This window comes from Salmo salar, chromosome ssa10 (genome assembly GCF_905237065.1).
Source record: "Salmo salar chromosome ssa10, Ssal_v3.1, whole genome shotgun sequence".
Taxonomy (NCBI): Eukaryota; Metazoa; Chordata; class Actinopteri; order Salmoniformes; family Salmonidae; genus Salmo; species Salmo salar.
The window spans coordinates 108,645,769-108,669,655 of NC_059451.1; the positions used below are offsets into that span (position 1 = coordinate 108,645,769).

A 23,887-nucleotide genomic window follows, 5' to 3' on the forward strand; every position below is an offset into this window, starting at 1 on the left:
AGTGTTGATTGCTGAAAGTACACAAACTCTATCAATGTACCAAAAACACATGGACGTATTGGACTGGACACAGCTGGCATGCAGGTCCTCAGGAGGAAATGAAAACTTCAGTCTTTTCCAGATAATATGTGGTACCACCTGCTGGTAGGAACAAGGTCACTGTCTGTTGGATTCAATGAAATCAATCTGCAGAGGGATAGTTTTATTGGGCCAAAAGTAATCTTCTAAAACTATAAACAAAGATGAAGAAATCTATTCAGAGCCTGTGCCTGTTCATGTAACGCCCTGGCCATAGAGAGGGTTTTCTGTTCTCTATTTTTGGTTTGGCCAGGGTGTGACATGGGTGGGCGTTCTAGGTTTCTTTTTCTATGTTGGTGGTTTTCTTTGTTTCGGCCGTGTATGGCTCTCAATCAGGAACAGGTGTAGATCGTTGTTGCTGATTGGGAGTCATACATAGGCAGCCTGTTTTTCCTTTGGGGTTTGTGGGTGAATGTTTTCTGTCTAGTATTTTGTTATTCCTGACAGAACTGTTTGGCTGTCATTTTCGTGTTTTCTTTTGCTAGTGTTCATTCGGTCATTAAAATCATTTAAGATGAACACATCCTCCGCTGCACCTTGGTCTCATTCTGACGACGGCCGTTACAGTTCAACAGTTGTCTGACCAATGCTTCAACTTCTAAACAATGAAACAACAATCAAAACCTACATTTTTTCTTAAATATACCGAACAAAAATATAAATGAAACATGTAAAGTGTTGGTCCCATGTTTCATGAGCAGAAATAAAAGATCCCATAAATATTCCATATGCACAAAAAGCTTATTTCTCTCAAATGTTGTATACACATGTATTTACATCCCTGTTAATGAGTATTTCTCCCTTGCCAAAGATAATTAATCCACTTGACAGGTGTGGCATATCAAGAAGCTGATTAAACAGCATGATCATTACACAGGTGCACCTTGTGCTGGGGACAATAAAAGGCCACTCTAAAATGTGCAGTTTTGCCACACAACACAATGCCACAGATGTCTCAAGTTTTTAAGGAGCTAGCAATTGGCATGATGACTGCAGGGATGTCTACCAGAGCTGTCGCCAGAGAATTGAATGTTAATTTCTCTACCATAAACCTCCTTCAATGTCGTTTTAGAGAATTTGGCAGTACGTCCAACCGGCCTCACAACCGCAGACCACGTGCAACCACGCCAGCCCTTCCACATCTGTCTTCTTCACCTGCGGGTTTGTCTGAGACCAGCCACCCAGACAGCTGATGAAACTGTGGGTTTGCATAACTAAAGAATATCTGCACAATCTGTCAGAAACCGTCTCAGGGATGCTCATCTGCATGCTTGTCATCCTCAATCAGGGTCTTGACCTGATTGTAGTTTGGCATTGTAACCGACTTCAGTGGGCAAATGCTCACCTTCAATGGCCTCTGACACGCTGGAGAAGTGTGTTCTTCTCGGATGAATCCTGGTTTCAACTGTACCACGCAGATGGAAGACAGCGTGTATGGCGTCGTGTGTGGACGAGCAATTTGCTGATGTCAACGTTGTGAACAGAGTGCCCCATGGTGGCTGTGGGGCTATGGTATGGGCAGGCATCAGCTTCAGACAATGAACACAAATGCATTGTATTGATGGCCATTTGAATGCACAGAGAGACAGTGATGTGCCATTCATCCGCTGCCATGTCACCCATTGAGCATGTTTGGGATGCTCTGGATTGACGTGTATGACAGCGTGTTCCAGTTCCCGACAATATCCAGCAACTTCGTACAGCAATTGAAGAGGAGTAGGGCAACATTCCACAGGCCACAATCAACAGCCTGATCAACTTTATGTGAAGGAGGTGTGTCGCACTACATGAAGCAAATGGTGGTCACACCAGATACTGACTGATTTTCTGATCCAGGCCCCTACCTTTTTTTAAGGTATATGTGACGATCAGATGCATATCTGTATTCCCAGACATGTGAAATCCATAGATTAGGGCCTAAATGAATTTATTTCAATTGACTGATATCATGATATGAACTGTAACTCAGTAAAATCTTTTAAATTGCTGCATGTTGCGTTTTATTTTTCTTCAGTGTAAAAACTTTATAAGCCATGCCATTCTAAAAAGGTTTATTCTTTAACTGTAAGATTTATGAGAAAATTTTTCCATTTAATTAGATCTGCTTTCATGTTGTTGAGTAATGGGATAACGTTATCTTTATTGTATATATTTTTGGTTTGTTGTCACCTTATTAAGCATCCTAAGTATTTTTTTATTTTTTTGTGGTCCACTTAAAGAATTGCAAAATACATGTGGAAAAAACTTAAACTAAAAACTAAAACTAAAATAATGGCAATAGGAAAAATATCCAGAGATTTTAGAGTATTCTGAAAATAGTTTTAACAAGGGGGGCATTGAGTTTTCAATATTTGCCAGGTACAGTACATCACGAGATTGTCGGCCAAATAAGTTTAGTTTATACTCATGTTTACCTTTACTGATACCTGTTATATTTGGGTCCTGTCTAATTCAGCAACTGGTTCAATTGCTAGTGCAAACACGAGGGGGGACAGAGGGCATCCCTGTCTTGTGCTCCTTTCTAAAGCAATTTATTCAGATAATGTATTATTTGTGTACATAATTGCTTTAGGATATTTATATAACATTATTATGACATGTATTATTTCAACTGGAAAGTTGAAGGCTTCCAAAGTCTTTAATAGAAAAGGTCATTCAAGACAGTAGAAAGCCTTTTCAGCATCCAATGCCAATATTGATAATTCTACATCTTGTATTTTAGCTTATTGTATCATATTGAAACATGTTCTTGTATTTTTTGTAAGTGTCTATTTTTAACTTCTATGGGCTAGGTGGGACGCACCTAGTCAACAGCCAGTGGAATCGCGTGGCGCGAAATACAAATACCTCAAAAATGCTATAACTTCAATTTCTCAAACATATGACTATTTTACACCATTGTAAAGACAAGACTCTCGTTAATCTAATCACATTGTCCAATTTCAAAAAGGCTTTACAGCGAAAACAAAACATTAGATTATGTCAGGAGAGTACCCTGCCAAAAATAATCACACAGCCATTTTCAAAGCAAGCATATATGTCACAAAAACCAAAACCACAGCTAAATGCAGCACTAACCTTTGATGATCTTCATCAGATGACACTCCTAGGACATTATGTTATACAATACATGCATGTTTTGTTCAATCAAGTTCATATTTATATCAAAAACCAGCTTTTTACATTAGCATGTGATGTTCAGAACTAGCATACCCACCGAAAACTTCCGGTGAATTTACTAAATTACTCATGATAAACGTTGACAAAATACATAACAATTATTTTAAGAATTATAGATACAGAACTCCTGTATGCCATCGCGGTGTCAGATTTTAAAATAGCTTTTCAGCGAAAGCACATTTTGCAATATTCTGAGTACATAGCTCGGCCATCACGGCTAGCTATTTTGACACCCACCAAGTTTGGGGCTCACTAAACTCAGAATTACTATTAGAAAAATTTGATTACCTTTGCTGTTCTTCATCAGAATGCGCTCCCAGGACTTCTACTTCAACAACAAATGTTGTTTTGGTTCCAAATAATCCATAGTTATATTCAAATAGCGGCGTTTTGTCCGTATGTTCAGGTCACTATCCAAAGGGAGCATTTCCTTACAAAAATAATTCAAAATATTCCATTACCGTACTTAGAAGCATGTCAAACGCTGTTTAAAATCATCGATTTTCCTCGTAAAATAGCGATAATATTCCAACCGGGCAACGTTGTATTCATTCAAAGACTGAAAGAAAAAAATGGAGTAGTCTCGTGAACGCGCATCTCAGTCTCACTGTCCCCAGGCTGACCACTCACAAACTCTGCTGCTGTTCTTTGCCCAGAGACAGCAGACACCCCATTCCACTTTTTGGCGGCTTTAGAGAGCCAATGGAAGCCTTAGAAAATGTCACTTTACAGCACAGATGCTGTATTTTCGATAGAGATGCAACAGAAGGACAACAAATTGTCAGACAGGGCACTTCCTGTATGGAATCTTCTCAGGTTTTGGCCTGCCATATGAGTTCTGCTATACTCACAGACACCATTCAAACAGTTATAGAAACGTTAGAGTGTTTTCTATCCAAATATACTAATTATATGCATATTCTTGTTTCTGGGCAGGAGTAGTAACCAGTTTAAATCGGGTACGTTTTTTATCCGGCCGTGCAAATACTGCCCCCTAGCCCCAACAGGTTTTAATAAACCCTGTTTGATTAATATGTATCAAGTCTGGCAAGTTTGGGGCTACATTTCTGCAAATGGAGTTGGGGATTTGGTCAGAATTAATGGTCTCCTCAATGCTGAGAAGTACAGGCAGATACTTATCCATCATGCAATACCATCAGGGAGGCACCTGATTGGCAACACATTTATTCTGCGGCATGACAACGACCCCAAACATACAGTGGAAGTCATTAAGAACTATATTCAGCATAAAGAAGAATAAGGTGTCCTGGAAGTGATGGTATGGCCCCCACAGAGCCCTGATCTCAACATCATCGAATCTGTTTGGGATTACATGAAGAGAGAGAAGCACCTGAGGCAGCCTAAATCCACAGAAGAACTGTGGTTAGTTCGCCAAGATGTTTGCTGAGTTCCTTCAAACTGTGTGCAAGTGTACCTAGAAGATTTGATGCTGTTTTGAAGGCAAAGGGTGGTCACACCAAATATGGATTTAATGTAGATTTTTTTCTTCTGTTCACTCACTTTTCTTTAATTGAAAAATTAAAACTATTAACATGTCTATTTTTGAAAGCATTCTTACTTTACAGTATTTTTCACACCTGCCTAAAACTTTTGCACAGTATTGTCTGTCTTATCATTTCAGTAATTAGAAGCGCTACTTTGTCCCAGAATGTTAATTCAAATTCTATGGGAAAGCTGTCCATACCTGATGCTTTTTTTCACGTGAAAGTTTTGTTATTATTAGTTTTCCTGATTGTTGCTTCAGTTTTTTTGAGTCTAAGGCTGTAAGATCAGTTCAACTGTTTAATTCGGATTTATATAGATTTTCATAAAAGCCTTTACATTTTTACATTTTAGTCATTTAGCGGACGCTCTTATCCAGAGCGACTTACAGTAGTGAATGCATACATTTCATACATTTTATTTTTTCCGTACTGGTCCCCCGTGGGAAATCGAACCCACAACCCTGGCGTTGCAAACTCCATGCTCTACGAACTGAGCCACAGTTGGTAGAGCATGGAAATTAATTAAATTAAAATGGAAATTAATAGCATTGTCTAATTGAAGCATTTGTATCCTTATCTTTTAAAACTATAACTGGTTTGACAGGTATTCATTTGTGAGGAATGCAAAGTGTTTACTGGGTTTATTTGCCAGTAAATAGTATGTTTAATTTTAGTTTAATCTGTAGTTGTTGGCTCTCTTCAATCTAAAATATCACATGCCTGCTTAAGTTCAGAAATGTTTTCCTCTTGAACTCAGATTTATCTTTTGCCAAGAATGAGATTATCATCCCCCTAATGTATGCCTTAACATCCCAAATTATGTCAGGGGAGGGCTTTACTCTGTCCTCATTTGTAATGGTAAAGGTTTTTATTTTTGTTGTTGATGTATTTAATACATTTCGGTTCTTGACGATGCGCTCTGTTCATTCTCCATATTCTGTCACTAAGTATATTTTATGTTGGTGTAATTAAGCATGATACAGGAGAATGATCCGATATCACTATGTCATGGATTTCTTTACCCAATAAATTGAGTGAATTTTGGGAAATATACTGTAAATGTAGTCAATTCTTGAGTAGATTTTCTTACTTTGAGAAAAAAGGAGTAGTCTTCTGTAGTTGAATAGTAATCTCCAGATGTCCTTTAGATTATTTGTAGAGATTACATTTTTTTCAGCCTCTTTGGAGGTTCCTTGAATATATCCTTTTTATTGTTGTCTAACTTGCTATATGTGTGATTTAGGTCGCCTGCTAAACCCACCCCCCGAGATTTTCCCCTGGGGGATATACAATTAAACCAATATGTATTTTTCACCATGTAAGGTACTGGGATATAAGGGAAAAAGGTGTATTCTTGTTTGTCAGGATGTCTACACCAAGTGAACTCTTTAAGAAATAGACTGCCTATGGTGATAGTATTCTAATAATGGCCTTTGAACATTCCTTTTATTTCTTTAGGGCATAAATTACATTCATTGCGTTTACTGTCAACTGTACATTCTGTTGTATTTGAATATCAGACTAAATACTGAATCTATACGTTGAATACTCATTGAATACAGTAGGTGGCAGTATAGGCCTCTCCAACCCAGCTCCCTTTTTAAATTATTACATTTCTCCTTTTTGAAATGTACCTCTTGCAGGAAAACCACATCTGCTGACAATCTCTTTAAATGTTCAAGAACCTTATGCTTTTTCTTTCCATTATGGAGTCCATGTACATTCCATGTAATAAATTGGATTTTGTTGGCCTTGTCTGTTCCGTCCATCATTGAAGAACCAGACAAAACATTTTAGCAGACTTGTCATAGGGCGGTGTACATCCCATGGATATGGGAGAGTCATAGTATGAATACATAGTTATTATATACATAGCATGTTTGAACATGTAGGCTGAGCAAACATTTAACAGAGAACACACAAAAAACATAAAGCAAAGTACTACATTGTACTTTGAGGCCCTGTGCCTTTTTAGGGCTTTAACGCTCCAACTCCTCTCCTAATGTACCAACAGTCTGTGGATTATGTCATAAATACACTGGAGAAAGACTGCCTTTTAAATACTGTGGTCAGTTTGTAATACCTTGTGAATTTAATTAAAGTATAGTAGCTAGTGGGTCTCTACTTGGGGAGAGTGGGTTCTCCGAAAGACCGAAGTGAGATGAGTGGAAGCCCCACACATGCTTCAGGGAAGTGTCTGATGCCCTCCCAGTCATCCCGTCTTGATCCCTCGGATAGAGCCCCTTTCCACTCTCACCGATAAACACCATTGGATCTTATTTATAATGACAAACAAAGAATAACAATGACTTGACATCCTCTCGTAATCTGGCCAGAACACATTCATTTTACAGCAGGTTTGCAAGTCACATAAATAAATAAAATGACATTGTAGTATAGATAAATCCTACCTTCCCTCTTTCCCATGTGTTTCTACTTGTTTTAGAGTTCATGGCCTGCAAAAAAATATTCTGATCATTCTGATTCTTCTGACATAAATTATAGGATTGTCACAAATGTAGGGCTTGATTCAATACGTATTGCGAGATTAAATTTCAATCTCAAAGGTAATTTCCGATTTAAATGACATGCAGCGTTTACATGAATGCAGTCTCCGCAAACAAATCAAATCAAGCTTTATTTATACAGCACATTTCAGACATGGAATGCAACACAATATGCTTTACAGGAAAAAACGAATAAAAAACAATGAAAATAAAAGCTGAAATATTTACTACACAACAAACATAAGATAAAAAAATTAAGTAATGACACAAACTGAACATCTAAAGAGCACCCTAAGGAAAAGTAAAACTGAAAATATGTTTTTTAAATATGTCTACAGTTTCGGCCCCCCCACAGGTTCTCTGGCAGGGGGGGGCGTAGTAACTAAAGGCTGCCTCTCCACATCTCTTGGTCCTAAGCTTTTGGACAGTTAAAAGGCCAGTGCCAGAGGACCTGAGGGACCTACTGTGTATAACTTAAAAGCATGTCTGACATGCATTGGGGTGCACAATCATGAATTGATCAAAAAAAAACAGAAGAATCTTAAAATGAATTCTAAAACTCACAGGCAGCCAATGCAGAAATCTTAAAACCAGTGTAATGTGCTCTCCGTCTGGTCTTGGCCAGTACTTGTGCTGCAGCATTCTGTATGTCAGCCTTCCCTGTGGCTCAGTTGGTCGAGCATGGTGTGTGCAACGCCAGGGTTGTGGGTTCGATTCCCACGGGGGGCCAGTACAAAAAGAAAAAATGCATGAAATGTATGTATTCACTACTGTAAGTCGCTCTGGATAAGAGCGTCTGCTAAATGACTAAAATGTAAATGTATGTTTTGCAGTTGACCAATGGCTTTTTTGGGTAGAACACAGACAGGAGAGCATTACTGTAGTCTAGCCTGCTTGTAATAAAAGCATGGATGAGTCTCTCTTTATCAGCCTGAGAGAGAAACGGCCGCACCTTGGCAATGTTCCTCAGGTGGTAAAAAGCTGGTCACATTCCTAATGTGTGATTCGAAATTTAGTTAAGAATCTAAAATAACACGTAGGTTTTTTACCTAGTATTTTGTCTTTATAGCCCATGAATTAAAATCTACAGCTAGATTTTCTCTCTGTGTTTTGAATCCAACAATAATTACCTCGGTCTTGACTTGATTTAGCTGGAGGAAGTTGTGAGCCATCCAAGTATTTAAATCACTAATACAGTCTAATCATTTATCTGTGGAGCTAAAATCCTCTGGTGATACAGACATGTACAGTTGTGTATCGTCTGTGTAGCAATGAAAATCAATGTTGTGCTTTCTGATAACATACCCCTGTATATAAACTGAACAGTACCGGACCCAAAATCGAACCTTGTGGAACGCCACATGTGACATGTATTTTCTCTGAGTTATGTTTATCAATGTTGAGAAAAAAACTCTTGACCGGTTAAATAGGTCCTAAACCAATTTAGAACTGGACCTGAGGGCAACACACCTCTCCAGTCTGTCCAGAAGGACATCATTGGAATTGTAATTTAACAAAAATACAGTTGGCATTTAAAAAATCATTTAGGTGTTTGAACACCAATTTCTCCAGAATTTTGCTCAAGAATGGAAAGTTGGAGATTGGACAAAAATTGCTAAATGCTGAAGATTCTAGATTACATTTCTTCAGAAGGGGTTTCACCATAGTAGTTTTTAGAGCAGGGGGGAAAGTGCATATGAACAGGGAGTGATTAACAATAGCTTGCAGCATGTCTGTGTCAACCAGGGAAAATAAATCCATAGTGCCTTTGCGTGGTAGGCTAGGACACATATCAAACTTCTCGTCAGGTCTTGTTTGACTGATACCCAGCCTAATCTTATCTCTGAAATACGCCGTAAACTCATCACATTTAGATGTGGAGGAAAGTTCACATCGGTTTGCGGGGGAAGGATTTATCAGGGAATCAATGTTCGAGAAGAGCACTCTCAAATTATTCTGATTAATAGTGATCAAGTTCGAATAATGTGCCTGTCTGGCATTTCTAATTGCCTTGTTATGTATGTCAAGTTGCTCTCTCAGGATATCATAATAGACCTGCAACTTTGGCTTTTTTCACTTCTGCTCTGCCTTTCTGCAGTTTCTCTTTCATTGATTAGTGTCCTCACTCATCCAAGGGGCTCTCTGTTTGGATGTGGCCTTTTTGAACTTTTCGCGGGGATAGGGCACATTGCCTTTACATTTCAATCACTCTATAGCGATATAGATTGAAACAAGCCCTTAGTATTTTAGTCATTGATTGATTTAAAATAATAGTTAAGGTTTCTAACTTCAAGCTGCTATTGAGTTGGTCTGCCGGTGAAATTAAAGTTACAGTATTCCAACTTTGCAGCTCTGTTTCTGCGCAGGATGTAAGCCATGATACAAAGCGGTTTCGCTTTGGACTTCCCTCTTCAACACACATCCTTGGACTGCCAGTAAGTACTGATGCTACACTAAACACTTATTTCATTCATCAGGCAATGCAACAGCACCAGTATCCTATCAGACCAGAGACCTACTTATCTGGGTATATCAAGGACTTATAAATACCACAAGGACTGCCTGAGAAGATGGTACTATCACTTTTCTGCCCCTTTCACCCCATGTACCCCTTTCCACCCACCCAGGACAGCATGTGCACCTGTCAGCTAAGGTCCATGGGAAACTACACTCCTGTCTCCAGGGATGAGGACCAGGGCTTTGTTGACCTGGTGGTCAAGGTACTCTTATTCATCAGCCCTCTCAAACACATCATTTGAGTTTGTTCAGACTTTTTACAATATAACAGCAAGGATCTGACACCATAAAGATGGATTTGGATGTTTGGAATTGAATTTCAATAATTTGAATTACTTGTAGGGGAAAGTTTATCATAACTTGTGCCTATGTTTTCCCAGGTGTACTACAAAAACATTCTCCCTAACTATCCTGACAGAGGTAAGATGTCCCAGTCCCTGGACGCCATGAGCATTGGAGACAAAATAGACTTCAGAGGACCTGGCCTGCTTGTATACACAAGAAATGATAAGTGTGTGTGTGTGTGTGTGTGTGTGTGTGTGTGTGTGTGTGTGTGTGTGTGTGTGTGTGTGTGTGTGTGTGTGTGTGTGTGTGTGTCTGTGTGTGTGTCTGTGTGTGTGTCTGTGTGTGTGTGATCTAGTCATTCTAATAAGGTGTGTACCATGCTGTGCTTCATCATGGCATTATCATTGTTTGACCAATAGAGGGCAATGTAATACAATGCATCAACCCTTTCTCAAACCTTATTGAAACCAATTTCTCCCAATTTTAAAGCAAATTTGCCATTCAACCTAATAAGAAGTCTGAGGCTAAGGTCCACAATTAAACATACTGTATGCGAATGATCGCTGGTGGAACAGGTAGGAACTGTATGTGTCAAGTATTTATTTAGAAATACGTGGGTAGCATAAATTCTTTGGGACGAGACATGTCTTCTTCCTCCTCAGGAAAACACAATTTGTGTAACTGTTTCTCTTAGCATAATTCATGTGCTCTGAGTTGAAAAACTGCAAATTGTCTTAAATGCTTTTCGGGGATTACCTCTATGCTGCAGCTGATTCACAGTATTACAGCAGACCCTGCAGATGCCACCAAGAGCTCCCTCATGTTTGCTAACCAGGTCAGTCTCACCGGCATACAGGGAAGAGTCACATCCCACACAGTATTAAACCATCACAGTGGATTATCAATGAAGTGGACACAGAGCTTGTTATGAATACAACTTCAATGACAATCATCAAATCAAAAATCAAATCAAATTTTATTAGTCACATGCGCCGAATACAACAGGTGTAGACCTGCTTACTTATTGACGATCTGATGATAGACAACCAAGATCAATGTCTCACCTTTAGTATGGTTTAACAAGACTCAATGACATACTATATCAGTTGAAGCACTAGCAATTGTAAACCTTCTTCTAATTATGGTCTCTTGCCCCCAGACTAAGGATATTCTACTGTGGGAGGAACTAGAGAAGGTGCTGAAGAGTCACTCTGAACAACTCAATTTGTGGTTCACTCTAGACAAGCCTCCACAGGGTAAGACCATAGTATTCCATGATAAAAAAGATTAAGGTACAGGGTTGTCATGGGCTAATACCATTGTATCATTCGTGTTAGACTGCAAAACATTTTTTTTACCATGCTGTGTTACCATATTATAACACCCTTTGTAGGGACTGACTGACTGACTGCTAGACAATAACCAAAAAATCCCCAAAGGTGCACCTGCAGCAACCCTTTTGAATTGGTTTGTTACTGATGTCAACTGAATGAATGGAAACTCGTCCCCCTCCAATCATGTCACAACATCGCTATGATCTAAACGTTCTATTTAGATTCTGTTTTGCCATGTGACCCGTCAGCTATACTGTAGCTTCCTCATATGGTACAGTATGCAAATGAGGCTCTGGCTAATTGTCTATCCTGGCACTCATCCATTAGTTCCACATAAATGAAACACATCTTCGCTAACAGGGTGTGATCATTTAATTGGCCTGCAGGGCTGATCCGTATCTGTTGATTAAAAACGGTTAAATTCAGCTCGTGTTTTCTTCTGATTACAGACTGGAAGTACAGCTCAGGGTTTGTGAACGCTGATATGATGAAAGAGCACCTTCCCCTGGCGTCCAACGATGTGCTCATTGTCATGTGTGGCCCACCCCCCATGACCCAGCATCCATGGCACCCCAACCTCTCCACTCTGGGCTACAAGACAGAGAACACATTCACATACTGATAACACCCAGGCCTCCAACTAGGCACAGATACATTAAAACACACCAGGACATTTAAGACAATATGTTCTATTGAATTCTGTGTGTAGAACACAATGTAACAGCCTACGTTTGAAGACCAACAGGATATTCTCAAGCGTTTTGAATAACAAATGTCATATTTGCATGTTGAACATTCAAAGAACTTTTTTTGTGTGATATACTGTGAAAGGTTAGTTGGGTTTTAGTATGTTTGAACTGTTTCAGTAATAATTGTTCTAATTATGTACTGTATCTAAAGCATTTGGATGTTTTGTTGAATCTCATTACTCATTAAATCCATCTCTAAACATAATCTGATGTCTTTGTGGTATTGGGGAGAAAGAGTAGTATTATTCTCGGCACCACACTGTGCATATATAACATGAGGCCTTAGCAAACCTGCATATTTAAACACAAATCCCTTCATTTACATTATGCTACTTACCACTGAGCATAATCCTCAACATAAATAATCCTCTTCTAAACAAGATAACTCAAGACATCCAGAAATATGTAATTAATTTATTTTTGAACTGTTGTTATATCCTGTTATTTCCTACTTTGACTCAACTTTAAGAGAACAATCCACCTTAATCAAATGAACTTAGAATTTGGTTTTGGGTGAAGCTATCACAATGTGTTCAGTCATTAAGTCCATCCTAGAAAATACAAAAATATTTTGTGGCAAATCAGTTTCCATGTCAACATAAGCTGTACAGAGGTTTTAATGTCAATGAGTAGTGATAGCAGATAGGTAGTTTGTGTGAATTTCCACATAAGTGCAATGCCAGTGAAGTGTTAAGTCCATTAAGGCCTAGATTCAATCAGATCATGCATTAACTGGCAATAGCCGACACCCACATAGCTGATGTTTTGGCTGTGTCGGAGGTGTAACTGCATTGGAGCTGTCAAATCGGTGAGCAGCTGCTCTTGATCATTGTCACAAAGCCACACCCGTCCCACTTTCGTTAGAAGTTCAGAAGGAGAAAGTGTAGGCTATATAGAAATAATGACGCTCAAACTGAAAATCATTCAACTAAATAATGAGGGTTTCTATCATCTTAATGGAGGTGTAGATTCCATCTTACATTCCAGTGTTCCAACTTGTAAACAAGGCTGCATGGTATTTCTCTTAATGTGACTCTGTGCAGCCAATAGCAATATCCGCTTTAGGCATAATGTCAGGAGCCGCTTTTGGATTTGACAGCTCTAACGCAGTTTCATCTCCGACACGCCAAAACAACCGCTATGCAGATGTCGGCTAAAGCGGGTCTGATTGAATAGAGCTCTAACAGAAATACTAACCACGGGGGTGTGAGCAGCTGTCAGCAGGCATGGGTCAGTAGTCCACAAACAACACATGGACACAGGCCAATTTCAGCACACTGGTTCCCCAAGTCCCAGGCAAGCATAAACCCACCAATCACAACAGTCCATCCTCCCATGTGAAACACTACAGTAAACAGAGTCATCTGAAAGGTCCCATATGGCTGCTCTGTCATCGGTCACACTGGTCAGGTAAACTTGATGAGCAAAGTTAAAGGGTCAGAATCTCTCTTGGTGACAATAGCCTGTAGCATTCCAGTGGGCGTGTGTAAGTACCTGGACCCTTTAAAGAAATTCTCAATGAGTGCACGGTTGATCTTAGTCTTCCCTATAGCAGCGTGAAAGTTGTTGCTCAGCACCCCGTAAATGTTGCCCGGGTCGCCCTTGCGGCCAAAGAGGAGAAAGAGGGCGTAGCAGTCATTACCGATGGAGGCACAGAAATCCACCATCCTCTCTGCCTTGTTCTTATGAGCTGACTCCATCTTGGCCATCTGCATGGATTCAGTGTACACCTCCGGGGGGATGTCCTCGGCTGGCCCTCCCCTCTCGGGCAGGTGCAGGATCTGCACGGCGATCTGGATGCGGGGGTTCTTGGTGGGCCTCTCCAGCACAGCCCACACCCAGTCAGCACCCAGGAGGATGCGCTGCTGCTTGGTCATGGTGGTGCAGTTGAAGGAGTCGGTCATGTGGAGGTGGCTGCTCTGGGTGATGTAGGTCATTAGGAAGATATCATTGAGGGCTGCCGGGCTAGGCTGGAACTTGTCCTCTGGGTCCAGGAACAGGAGGTACTCCTGGGTCCTAGCTGCAGCTATCCCCACACAGTCGTTGAATAGAGGGACAAAATCATTGGCGTTGTTGGGGGTTCTCCACAGAGTGGAGAATATACTGGGTATGTCTGGGTCTGGTAGCTTGCTCTCTCTCCTTCCCCACAGGGTTGGGAAGTTAAAGTTCATGTTTGGAATGGTCATGGTTGGAGCTGGTGGCTTCTTCTGTAGCCTCTCCCACCAGGTTGAGATTATCTTGGGAATGTCCGGGGCTGGTTGTTTGCTCTCTATCTTCCCCATGTCTACAGGACTAGGTTAGAGGGTGGTTTCCCTTATAACCTGAACATGTGATAACAACAGTATAGTTTATTGTTGTAGAAATGATCATTTACATAAAGGTTACAACATTCTACTTGTGTAATAACAGGGGTTGAAGGTACATAAGTGTTGATGGTACCCAACCCTAATGGAACCCAGACCTTAGAAACTACAAACATATTTGGATTGTACTGTGTTTGCTCCAAATTGGCAAAAAAGTCCTATTAAATGAAATGAAAACTCACCAGTATGGGTCTGCCTTTGATGTTTGGAACAGCTCCAGCCCCTCTCTCCTCTCTGGAACCCTAGTGAGATATTAGGATGTGCTGGATTGAAGCAGATGAACAACCAGCAGAAGGATCCTCATACAGGTTATGCCTGGCTTTGGACAGTACACTGGGTTACCGAACTCTTAGAGAGCAGGCTTCCCTTAGTGTTTGCTCTCTCACAGAAGGGATCCTCTGGTCTGGTGACTTGTTAAAGGGACTTACCACAAAGACTACGTCTGCCTATACAAATATATGCCAATTATGTGTGGAAACATGGAAAAACCTGTTTCTTATTGTTCCAATACAAATTAGCTGTATTAAGTGTTGGGTGTGTTTGTTTCCAGTATGACCTAGTGCCTTATTTTAATCAGGGATGTGTCCAGGTAACCTTGAAAACATATACTGAACAAAAATATAAACGCAACATGTAAAGTGTTGGTCCCATGTTCCATGAGCTGAAATAAAAGATCCCAGAAATGTTCCATATGCACAAAAAGCTTATTTCTCTCAAATGTTGTGCACAAATTTGTTTACATCCCTGTTAGTGAGCATTTCTCCTTTGCCATGATAATTCATCCACCTGACAGGTGTGACATATCAAGAAGCGGATTAAACAGATTGTGGGGTGGCAGCGTAGCCTAGTGGTTAGAGTGTTGGACTAGTAACCGAAAGGTTGCAAGATCGAATCCCTGAGCTGACAAGGTGGAATCTGTCGTTCTGCCCCTGAACAAGGCAGTTAACCCACTGTTCCTAGGCTGTCATTGAAAATAAGAATTTGTTATTAACTGACTTGCCTAGTTAAATAAAGGTACAATGAATTGCTTATTGTGCTGGGGACAATATATGCCACTTTTGTCGCACAACACAATTTCACAGATGTCTCAAGTTTTGAGGGAGCATGTAATTGGCATGCTGCCTGCAGGAATGTCCACCAGAGCTGTTGCCAGAGAATTGAATGTTCATTTTTCTACCATAAGCGGCCTCCAATGTTGTTTTAGAGAATTTGGCAGTACATCCAACCGACCTCACAACCGCAGGTCACGTGTGCTGATGTTATATGAAGTAAAATCTTTGAAATTGTTGCATGTTGTGTTTATATTTTTGTTCAGTATATGTAACAAACAAGTTGTAAAATATGATATGTACATATATTGTACAAAATAATACAGTTTGGCCGATATTACAGGGAAATAGATTACATAGGGAAAAGAGCACTTTAATACATGTTTAAGAGGCTTGCGGTAGGCCTATACTTTTCACCAAAAAGACAAAGTACATACTATTCACTATTTAGTTTGGAAGAGCTACACTCCAATGACACACGTAAGACAGAATGGCTTCAGCGTTCATTGTGTTTCTGTCACTAATACAGAACTAGTGTTCATTATAGTCCTGTATTATGATGAGATAAGGGATATGACCAGTTGAGGTTGCTGGTAAAGCCCCCTACGTTGAGTTTGGACCGCGCTTTCCCTTGGTTGATTGGCTGTGTTGGTTAGTGTGGCCAGCATGGCATCCTCTCAGACTAGTGCTGTTTGAGGGCGTCTCATCTCCTTCAGAACCTCATCTCGGCTAAGCAAATACTGAAAGCAAGAAGGGCCAGGGGCTGGGGTTAGCAGGGTGTGTTATGCTGCAATGTGTGTCAGTTAAAGGCTTAAGGCTAATGTCCCAACAAAGTAAATTCAAAATGTTTGTTCAGTTGCAACGCCTGCCGTCAGCAAATATAATAACAGCATAGTACCACAGCATTGAGGAGAAAAGTAAAACACAACAGCTTAAAAGGAAATACTTTGTTATCTGGTTATTTAATTAAACAGATATAAAAAGCTTGTTGAATGAGACTGACCGAGGAGCTACTTACCGTGAGTTGGTTGATTCCATCAGACAGAGCTTCTATCTGCAGCACGGGCCCCTCTGTCACCACCATCTGCAAAGTCAGGCCTTTCATCAAACACAACACCCAGGGGCTCCATTCAAACTGGATCGTTGAAGTTCATCTCCGATTGAGCTGACATATGCAGCATTTCTTGTGAATGCAGTAACGCTGAATGTCCGCAATATGGATTGAATAGAGCCCCTAGTCCTAGAGCTACTTGTACTACTGACAGGCCAGGTCATCAATGACATAATACACAGTGCTTTGTTTAGTCCCATGCATGATGGGTGGCAGGGTAGAAGGATCTAGCTGTTAAGCAAGCACCACTGATCAAGTCATAGGTCACATTCCATGCCAACTACATTGCAGTCGTTGCATTGCATAAACCAATGATTACGTGCCATGTCATCAACTGTGCAGTCGGGTATCAGACTGCAATATGATGTGATTAGCTGATATGTAATTTAGATACATATCCAGGTGTTGTGAGATCTGGCAGGTGTCTGCAGTGTAGTCAGCCTAGAACGTGGCCATTATGGATTTATGATAAAGATGTACCTGAAGATGGTTGAGTCCCCCCCAAGGTGCTCCAACATGCACTACTCCATCTTGCATATAATGGGTCAATCATGATGATCAGAAGAATTGATGAGCCAGTTAGTGAATGATAATGGTTAATTAATGATGCATGCTGATGTCTCTGCACTGCACAATGTATTTCATTACTAGTGTCTCTTTGATTCAAGTTTACTTAAAATGAGCATAATTTCATCGTAAAACGGAGACAAGACTACTGTCTCCTTCTCTAATGAGAAAAGCATACTTTGAATAAAGATTGAATAGAATTTATCAGGAAGAATAAAACACTTACGATTTTTATTGATGGATTTGGATAATGCTATTTACAATTAATGACAACGAGGGATTCTTTGATTGAAGCGTTATCTTTAACTATAAAAATATTATAACAGTCATATATGAAAATAACAGTGCGTAATCACAATCTGGAATCCATCAAAATGTGCACAGCTATAAAATCTCATTGCACTTCTTTCAATTTATTTACCAACATAAATATATGAAATGCATTCCTCCATATGCAAATATTGCACAAGTTCATCCATAACTGTCTGACGAATATATTTAAAAACAATGGATGAATACCATTATGTGAATCTCAAATACAGGTGTTAAAATGATCATTCAAATGATGCACAATATTGTTTACAATAGTAGTATTATCCTACTGCATTAAAGGGGTGAGGTGATAGATCACAGCTGAACACTAGGCTTATGAATCCACCGAGAACATAGGAGCGGTGAGCTATCCCACTCACCATCCACTCTTAAGTGTCCAGAGTGCAGCTCATGCCTGAGGCTGGGGTTGATTGTTAGATGATGGCACGTAAGGGGTGTGGAGGTGGGTGTACTGGGGTGGGTTGAATAGGTATGGCAGGAAGAGGTGGGGTTATTGGCTGCAAGCTGAGTAGTGATGGGTAGGTAGGTACAGTAGTTTGACATCATCAGCTGTTTGGCCCCACCTGCTCCCCTCTGTCTGGGTCTCTATCTAGGATGGGGCTGAGGCCCCTGAAGCCGGAGTAGGGCCGGTGGGCCCCGTTCAGCACCGCCTGGACCTGGGCCGCCTCCAGGGGGCAAATGTAGTCTGTTGACTCGTCACACCTCTTCTTCCTCAGGTGGCCGAAGTTTGAGAAGCCCAACTTCTTTGGCTGAACAGGAGATAGCACAGAGGGAACATGGTTTACGAACAGACTGAGATAAAGCTGTGTGTCACTTCTATTCTAGCCCTTTAACCAACATCAGTGAATAGATTTCTAAACACCATAGAAAATAGGCAGTGCTGCTATAAAAGGTTCCTTTAAGCCTAATTGTGCTGACTAAGTACATTATGCTATTGCAAAATTTTTCCTCAGCACATTTTCTGCTAGCCTTAACAAAGCAGTGAGTCTTAGACATGAGCTGGTGCTACAAAAGCCTGCTGCACGCAAAGCTGCTAGGTGGTCTTAGAGCTTTGCCAGGTCTGAGGTATCACACTGAGGATTAAGGTGTTGTCTGTCTCTCTAAAGAGATGAGGAAGGGGAGGAGGTTAGCGGGAAAGAGAGAGAAAGAGGTGAGAGAGAGAAAGAGGAGAGAGAGAGAGAGAGAGAGAAAAAGAGGAGAGAGTGGGGGGCAGAGAGAGGGAGGAGGGGGAGAGAGAGTGGGGGGGCAGAGAGAGAGAGTGGGGGGGCAGAGAGAGAGAGGAAGGGGAGAGAGAGAGTGGGAGAGAGAAAGAGGAGAGTGAGAGGAAGAATGAAAAAAAGAGGGCTCCTAACAGTGTGGTGGTTCAGCCCTGGGCCTACTACAGTACAGTACTGTCATCTCTTACCCTGACTTTGGCTGTGGTGCTGAGCGGAGCGTAGCCTGAAGACTCCATGAACTCCCTCTTCTCCTGCTGAGCCTGGGAGCCCACCAGCATGTTGAAGTTGGTGGCCAGGTGACGTCGCAGCAGGGTCTTCTGAGGGGGGATGTTCAGCAGCATGGCCAGGGTATCTGAGTTAAAACGAGGCTCCAGAATCTAGGGGTCATTAGAGAAGATTCAGAGGAAGATACATGCTACATACAGACAATTACACAGAAAACTGAGATGGAATGAATTGGTAAAATAGATTAATTCAAAATAAACTTGGCTTTAGGGAGTCTTGAACTGTATGTCTGACTGTATCCAAATGTACCTGAGCTGATATACAGTAGAAAGGTATAAGAAGGGGCTGATTCAGTCATGTGGTGTGTGTATTTACGATGAGGCCCCGGTGCACCCCGCTGCCCCTCAGGTTACTTACGATGAGGCCCCCGTGCACCCCGCTGCCCCTCAGGTTACTTACGATGAGGCCCCCGTGCACCCCACTGCCCCTCAGGTTACTTACGATGAGGACCCCGGTGCACCCCGCTGCCCCTCAGGTTACTTACGATGAGGCCCCCGTGCACCCCGCTGCCCCTCAGGTTACTTACAATGAGGCCCCCGTGCACCCCGCTGCCCCTCAGGTTACTTACGATGAGGCCCCCGTGCACCCCGCTGCCCCTCAGGTTACTTACGATGAGGCCCCCGGGAACCCCGCTGCCCCTCAGGTTACTTACAATGAGGCCCCCGTGCACCCCGCTGACCCTCAGGTTACTTACGATGAGGCCCCCGTGCACCCCACTGCCCCTCAGGTTGGGTGCGTATTCTGCCAGGTCCACTGAGCGAAGCCACTCCATCACTCTGTGGTTAGACCACTGAACCACCTCCGAGGGAGAAGTCTTGTTCTAGCAGGAAATATGAAACATGTATGAGAAAACACAACTACAAATGTAGGATCTTCATTTGACCTATATTGTCACAGCAAAACACAGCTACAGTTGAAGTTGGAAGTTTACATACACTTAGATTGGAGTCATTAAAACTCATTTTTCAACCACTCAACAAATTTCTTGTTAACCTGTTTGGGATAGGGGGCAGTATTTTCACGGCCGGATAAAAAACGTACCCGATTTAATCTGGTTATTACTCCTGCCCAGAAACTAGAATATGCATATAATTAGTAGATTTGGATAGAAAACACCCTAAAGTTTCTAAAACTGTTTGAATGGTGTCTGTGAGAATAACAGAACTCATATGGCAGGCCAAAACCTGAGAAGATTCTATATGGGAAGTGCCCCGTCTGACCATTTCTTGGCCTTCTGTAGCCTCTTTATCGAAAATACAGGATCTCTGCTGTAACGTGACATTTTCTAAGGGTTTCATTGGCTCTCAGAAGGCGCCAGAACGTTGAATGATAACTCTGCAGTCTCTGGGAGAAAAACAGTAGGGGTTTTGGAGAGTGGTACTTCTGAGAATAATGACACAGGTGCGCGCATGCATGTGATGACTCCATTTTCTTCTTTCAGTGTTTGAACGGATACAACGTCTCCCGGTTGGAATATCGCTATTTTACGAGAAAAATCGCATAAAAATTTATTTTAAACAGCGTTTGACATGCTTCGAAGTACGGTAATGGAATATTTTGAATTTTTTGTCACGAAACGCGCCGGCGCATCACCCTTCGGATAGTGACCTGAACGCACAAACAAAACGGAGCTATTTGGATATAACTATGGATTATTTGGAACCAAAACAACATTGGGTGTTGAAGTAGAAGTCCTGGGAGTGCCTTCTGACGAAGAACAGCAAAGGTAATCCAATTTTTCTTATCTGAGTTTGGTGAGTGCCAAACTTGGTGGGTGTCAAAATAGCTAGCCGTGATGGCCGGGCTGTCTACTCAGAATATTGCAAAATGTGCTTTCACCGAAAAGCTATTTTAAAATCGGACACCGCGATTGCATAAAGGAGTTCTGTATCTATAATTCTTAAAATAATTGTTATGTTTTTTGTCAATGTTTATCGTGAGTAATTTAGTAAATTCACCGGAAGTTTTCGGTGGGTATGCTAGTTCTGAACAAAACATGCTAATGTGAAAAGCTGTTTTTTGATATAAATATGAACTTGATTGAACAAAACATGCATGTATTGTATAACATAATGTCCTAGGAGTGTCATCTGATGAAGATCATCAAAGGTTAGTGCTGCATTTAGCTGTGGTTTTGGTTTTTGTGACATATATGCTAGCTTGAAAAATGGGTGTGTGATTATTTCTGGCTGGCTACTCTCCTGACATAATCTAATGTTTTGCTTTCGTTGTAAAGCCTTTTTGAAATTGGACAATGTGGTTAGATAAAGGAGAGTCTTGTCTTTAAAATGGTGTAAAATAGTCATATGTTTGAAAAATTGTAATTCGCGCCACTCTATACCATTGGATATTGGTGAGGTGTTCCGCTAGCGGAACATCTGTCCCTAACAGGTTAACAAACTATTGTTTTGGCAAGTCGGTTAGGACATCTACTTTGTGCATGACACAAGTCATTTTTCCAACAATTGTTTACAGACAGATTAGTTCACTTATGGCACTGTATCACAATTCCAGTGGGTCAGAAGTTTACACACACTAAGTTGACTGTGCCTTTAAACAGCTTGCAAAATTCCAGAAAATGATGTCATGGCTTTAGAAGCTCCTGATAGGCTAATTGACATCATTTGAGTCAATTGGAGGTGCACCTGTGGATGTATTTCAAGGTCTACCTTCAAACTCAGTGCCTCTTTGCTTGACATCATGGGAAAATGAAAAGAAATCAGCCAAGACCTCAGAAAAAAATTTAAGACCTACACAAGTCTGGTTCATCCTTGGGAGCAATTTCCAAACACCTGAAGGTACCACGTTCATCTGTACAAACAATAGTGCGCAAGTACAAACACCATGGCACCACGCAACCGTCATACCGCTCAGGAAGGAGACACGTTCTGTCTCCTAGTGATGAATGTACATTGGTGCGAAAAGTGCAAATCAATCCCAGAACAACAGCAAAGGACCTTGTGAAGATGCTGGAGGAAACAGGTACAAAGTATCTATATCCACAGTAAAATGTGTCCTATATCGACATAACCTGAAAGGCCACTCAGCAAGGAAGAAGCCACTGCTCCAAAACTGGCATAAAAAAAAGCCAGACTACGGTTTGCAACTGCAATTGGGGACAAAGATCGTACTTTTTTGAGAAATGTCCTCTGGTCTGATGAAACAAAAATAGAACTGTTTGGCAATAATGACCATCGTTATGTTTGAAAGAAAAAGGGGGATTCTTGCAAGCTGAAGAACACCATCCCAACCGTGAAGAACGGGGGAGGCAGCATCATGTTGTGGGGGTGCTTTGCTGCAGGAGGGACTGGTGCACTTCACAAAATAGATGACATCAACTCCACAAAATAGATGGCATCATGAGGCAGGAAAATTATAGGGATATATTGAAGCAACATCTCAAGACATCAGTCAGGAAGTTAAAGCTTGGTCGCAAATGGGTCTTCCAAATGAACAATGACCCCAAGCATTCTTCCAAAGTTGCGGAAAAATGGCTTAAGGACAACAAAGTCAAGGTATTGGAGTGGCCATCACAAAGACCTGACCTCAATCCTATAGACAATTTGTGGGCAGAACTGAAAAAGTGTGTGTGAGCAAGGAGGCTGACAAACCTGACTCAGTTACACCAGCTCTGTCAGGAGGAATGGGCCAAAATTCACCCAACTTATTGTGGGAAGCTGGTGGAAGGCTATCTGAAACGTTTGACCCAAGTTAAACAATTTAAAGGCAATACTACCAAATACTAATTGAGTGTATGTCATCTTCTGAATGTGATGAAAGAAATAAAACCTGAAATAAATAATTCTCTACTATTATTCTAACATTTCACATTCTTAAAATAAAGTGGTAACTGACCTAAAACAGGGTATTGTAACTAGGTTTAAATGTCAGGAATTGTGAAAAACTGAGTTTAAATGCATTTGGCTAAGGTGTATGTAAACTTCCGACTTCAACTGTATATATTGTGTAAACAGAAAACCTCCTATAAAATGTGCACACACACGTCTCACCTCATCTCCAGGTCTTCTCTTCAGGCAGTTGGGGTTGAACTTGTTGACGTGGAGGACGTGGATAGCACACTTCACACTGAGATGATGGAGCTGACTGGTCACTTTCAGGAACAAGAGGTCATTCTGAGGGAAACATCAAATAGAAGTCTTTCACGTTTTCTTAATTTGTATTTATTTATTTAAGCTGTATTTAAAAAGGAAGTCCCTTGAGACAGTGAGACAAAAACTAGTAAGCCTACAATGAAAACCAATGAATGTACTTACCACTGTCAAGTACTGAATCATTCTGCCGTCCACTCTTCCCTCGTGAAACTGACCCTTGTATTGAGGTAAACCAATGTCATCAAGCCAACCTTTGAGGATAAACAACATGACAACCAATTTTGCCGGATTGATTATACAGAATACAGCACCAAGTTTGCTGAATGTTGAGTGAATATGTTGATGACCTCTACTGTGTCCTGATACATACGTGTGACCCAGATGTGGTCCAGTTCAGAGGATTTCTCAGTCATTTTGGTGCTGAAGGACTTGAGGGCCAACTGCAACTTCTTCCTGTGCAGTGGATTCTTAATCCCCATTTCCTGATACCAAGATTAAGATTAAGATTAATCCAGGTTATGAACACAATCCCTTTCTACAAGATGAGTGCTGGAATTGACAGTTTTGGAAATGACTAGATTTGGAATCACTTTGCACACTATTTTACAATTGTGATTACGATCCAAACAAAATAGTTTGTCCTGCATACATTGGTATGACATTTGGTGCGGGAACCTGTAAAATAGAAACAATGA

The 23,887-nt window shown here is 41.0% G+C and overlaps 2 protein-coding genes across 18 annotated transcripts in view; both read right to left on the reverse strand.

The window, feature by feature from the left end:
- Positions 1-11,024: 11,024 nt before the first annotated feature.
- Positions 11,025-17,194, reverse strand: rep15 (RAB15 effector protein). 3 transcript variants are annotated; one of them, XR_006757078.1, is made up of 4 exons: positions 16,175-16,297; positions 14,701-14,760; positions 13,353-14,476; positions 11,025-11,997 (listed from the first exon to the last, which is right to left on the reverse strand). XR_006757078.1 is itself a non-coding variant. In XM_045688393.1 (3 exons), the coding sequence occupies exon 3, from the start codon at positions 14,435-14,437 to the stop codon at positions 13,562-13,564; it is 876 nt and encodes a 291-aa protein (XP_045544349.1). In that variant the 5' UTR covers positions 14,438-14,476; positions 14,701-14,760; positions 16,586-17,194; the 3' UTR covers positions 11,025-13,561. The 3 variants fall into 3 exon arrangements, 2 of the variants coding, with proteins under 2 accessions (XP_045544349.1, XP_045544348.1); XM_045688393.1 differs by lacking the exon at positions 16,175-16,297 and adding an exon at positions 16,586-17,194 and having other exon boundaries at positions 11,025-14,476; XM_045688392.1 differs by having other exon boundaries at positions 11,025-14,476.
- Positions 17,195-17,445: 251 nt separating this feature from the next.
- ppfibp2b (PPFIA binding protein 2b) overlaps positions 17,446-23,887 on the reverse strand; it is an 87,454-nt gene continuing 81,012 nt past the window's right edge. For 14 of the 15 annotated variants that reach the window (XM_045688381.1, XM_045688384.1, XM_045688382.1 and 11 more), the window contains 6 exons: positions 23,563-23,674; positions 23,355-23,443; positions 23,091-23,213; positions 19,775-19,900; positions 18,984-19,172; positions 17,446-18,327 (listed from right to left, as the gene is read on the reverse strand). In XM_045688381.1, the coding sequence (XP_045544337.1) occupies positions 18,124-18,327; positions 18,984-19,172; positions 19,775-19,900; positions 23,091-23,213; positions 23,355-23,443; positions 23,563-23,674 (843 nt within the window). In that variant the 3' untranslated portion in view covers positions 17,446-18,123. The remainder of the gene's footprint in view (positions 18,328-18,983; positions 19,173-19,774; positions 19,901-23,090; positions 23,214-23,354; positions 23,444-23,562; positions 23,675-23,887) is intronic. The other variant, XM_045688378.1, reaches the window with a different exon arrangement.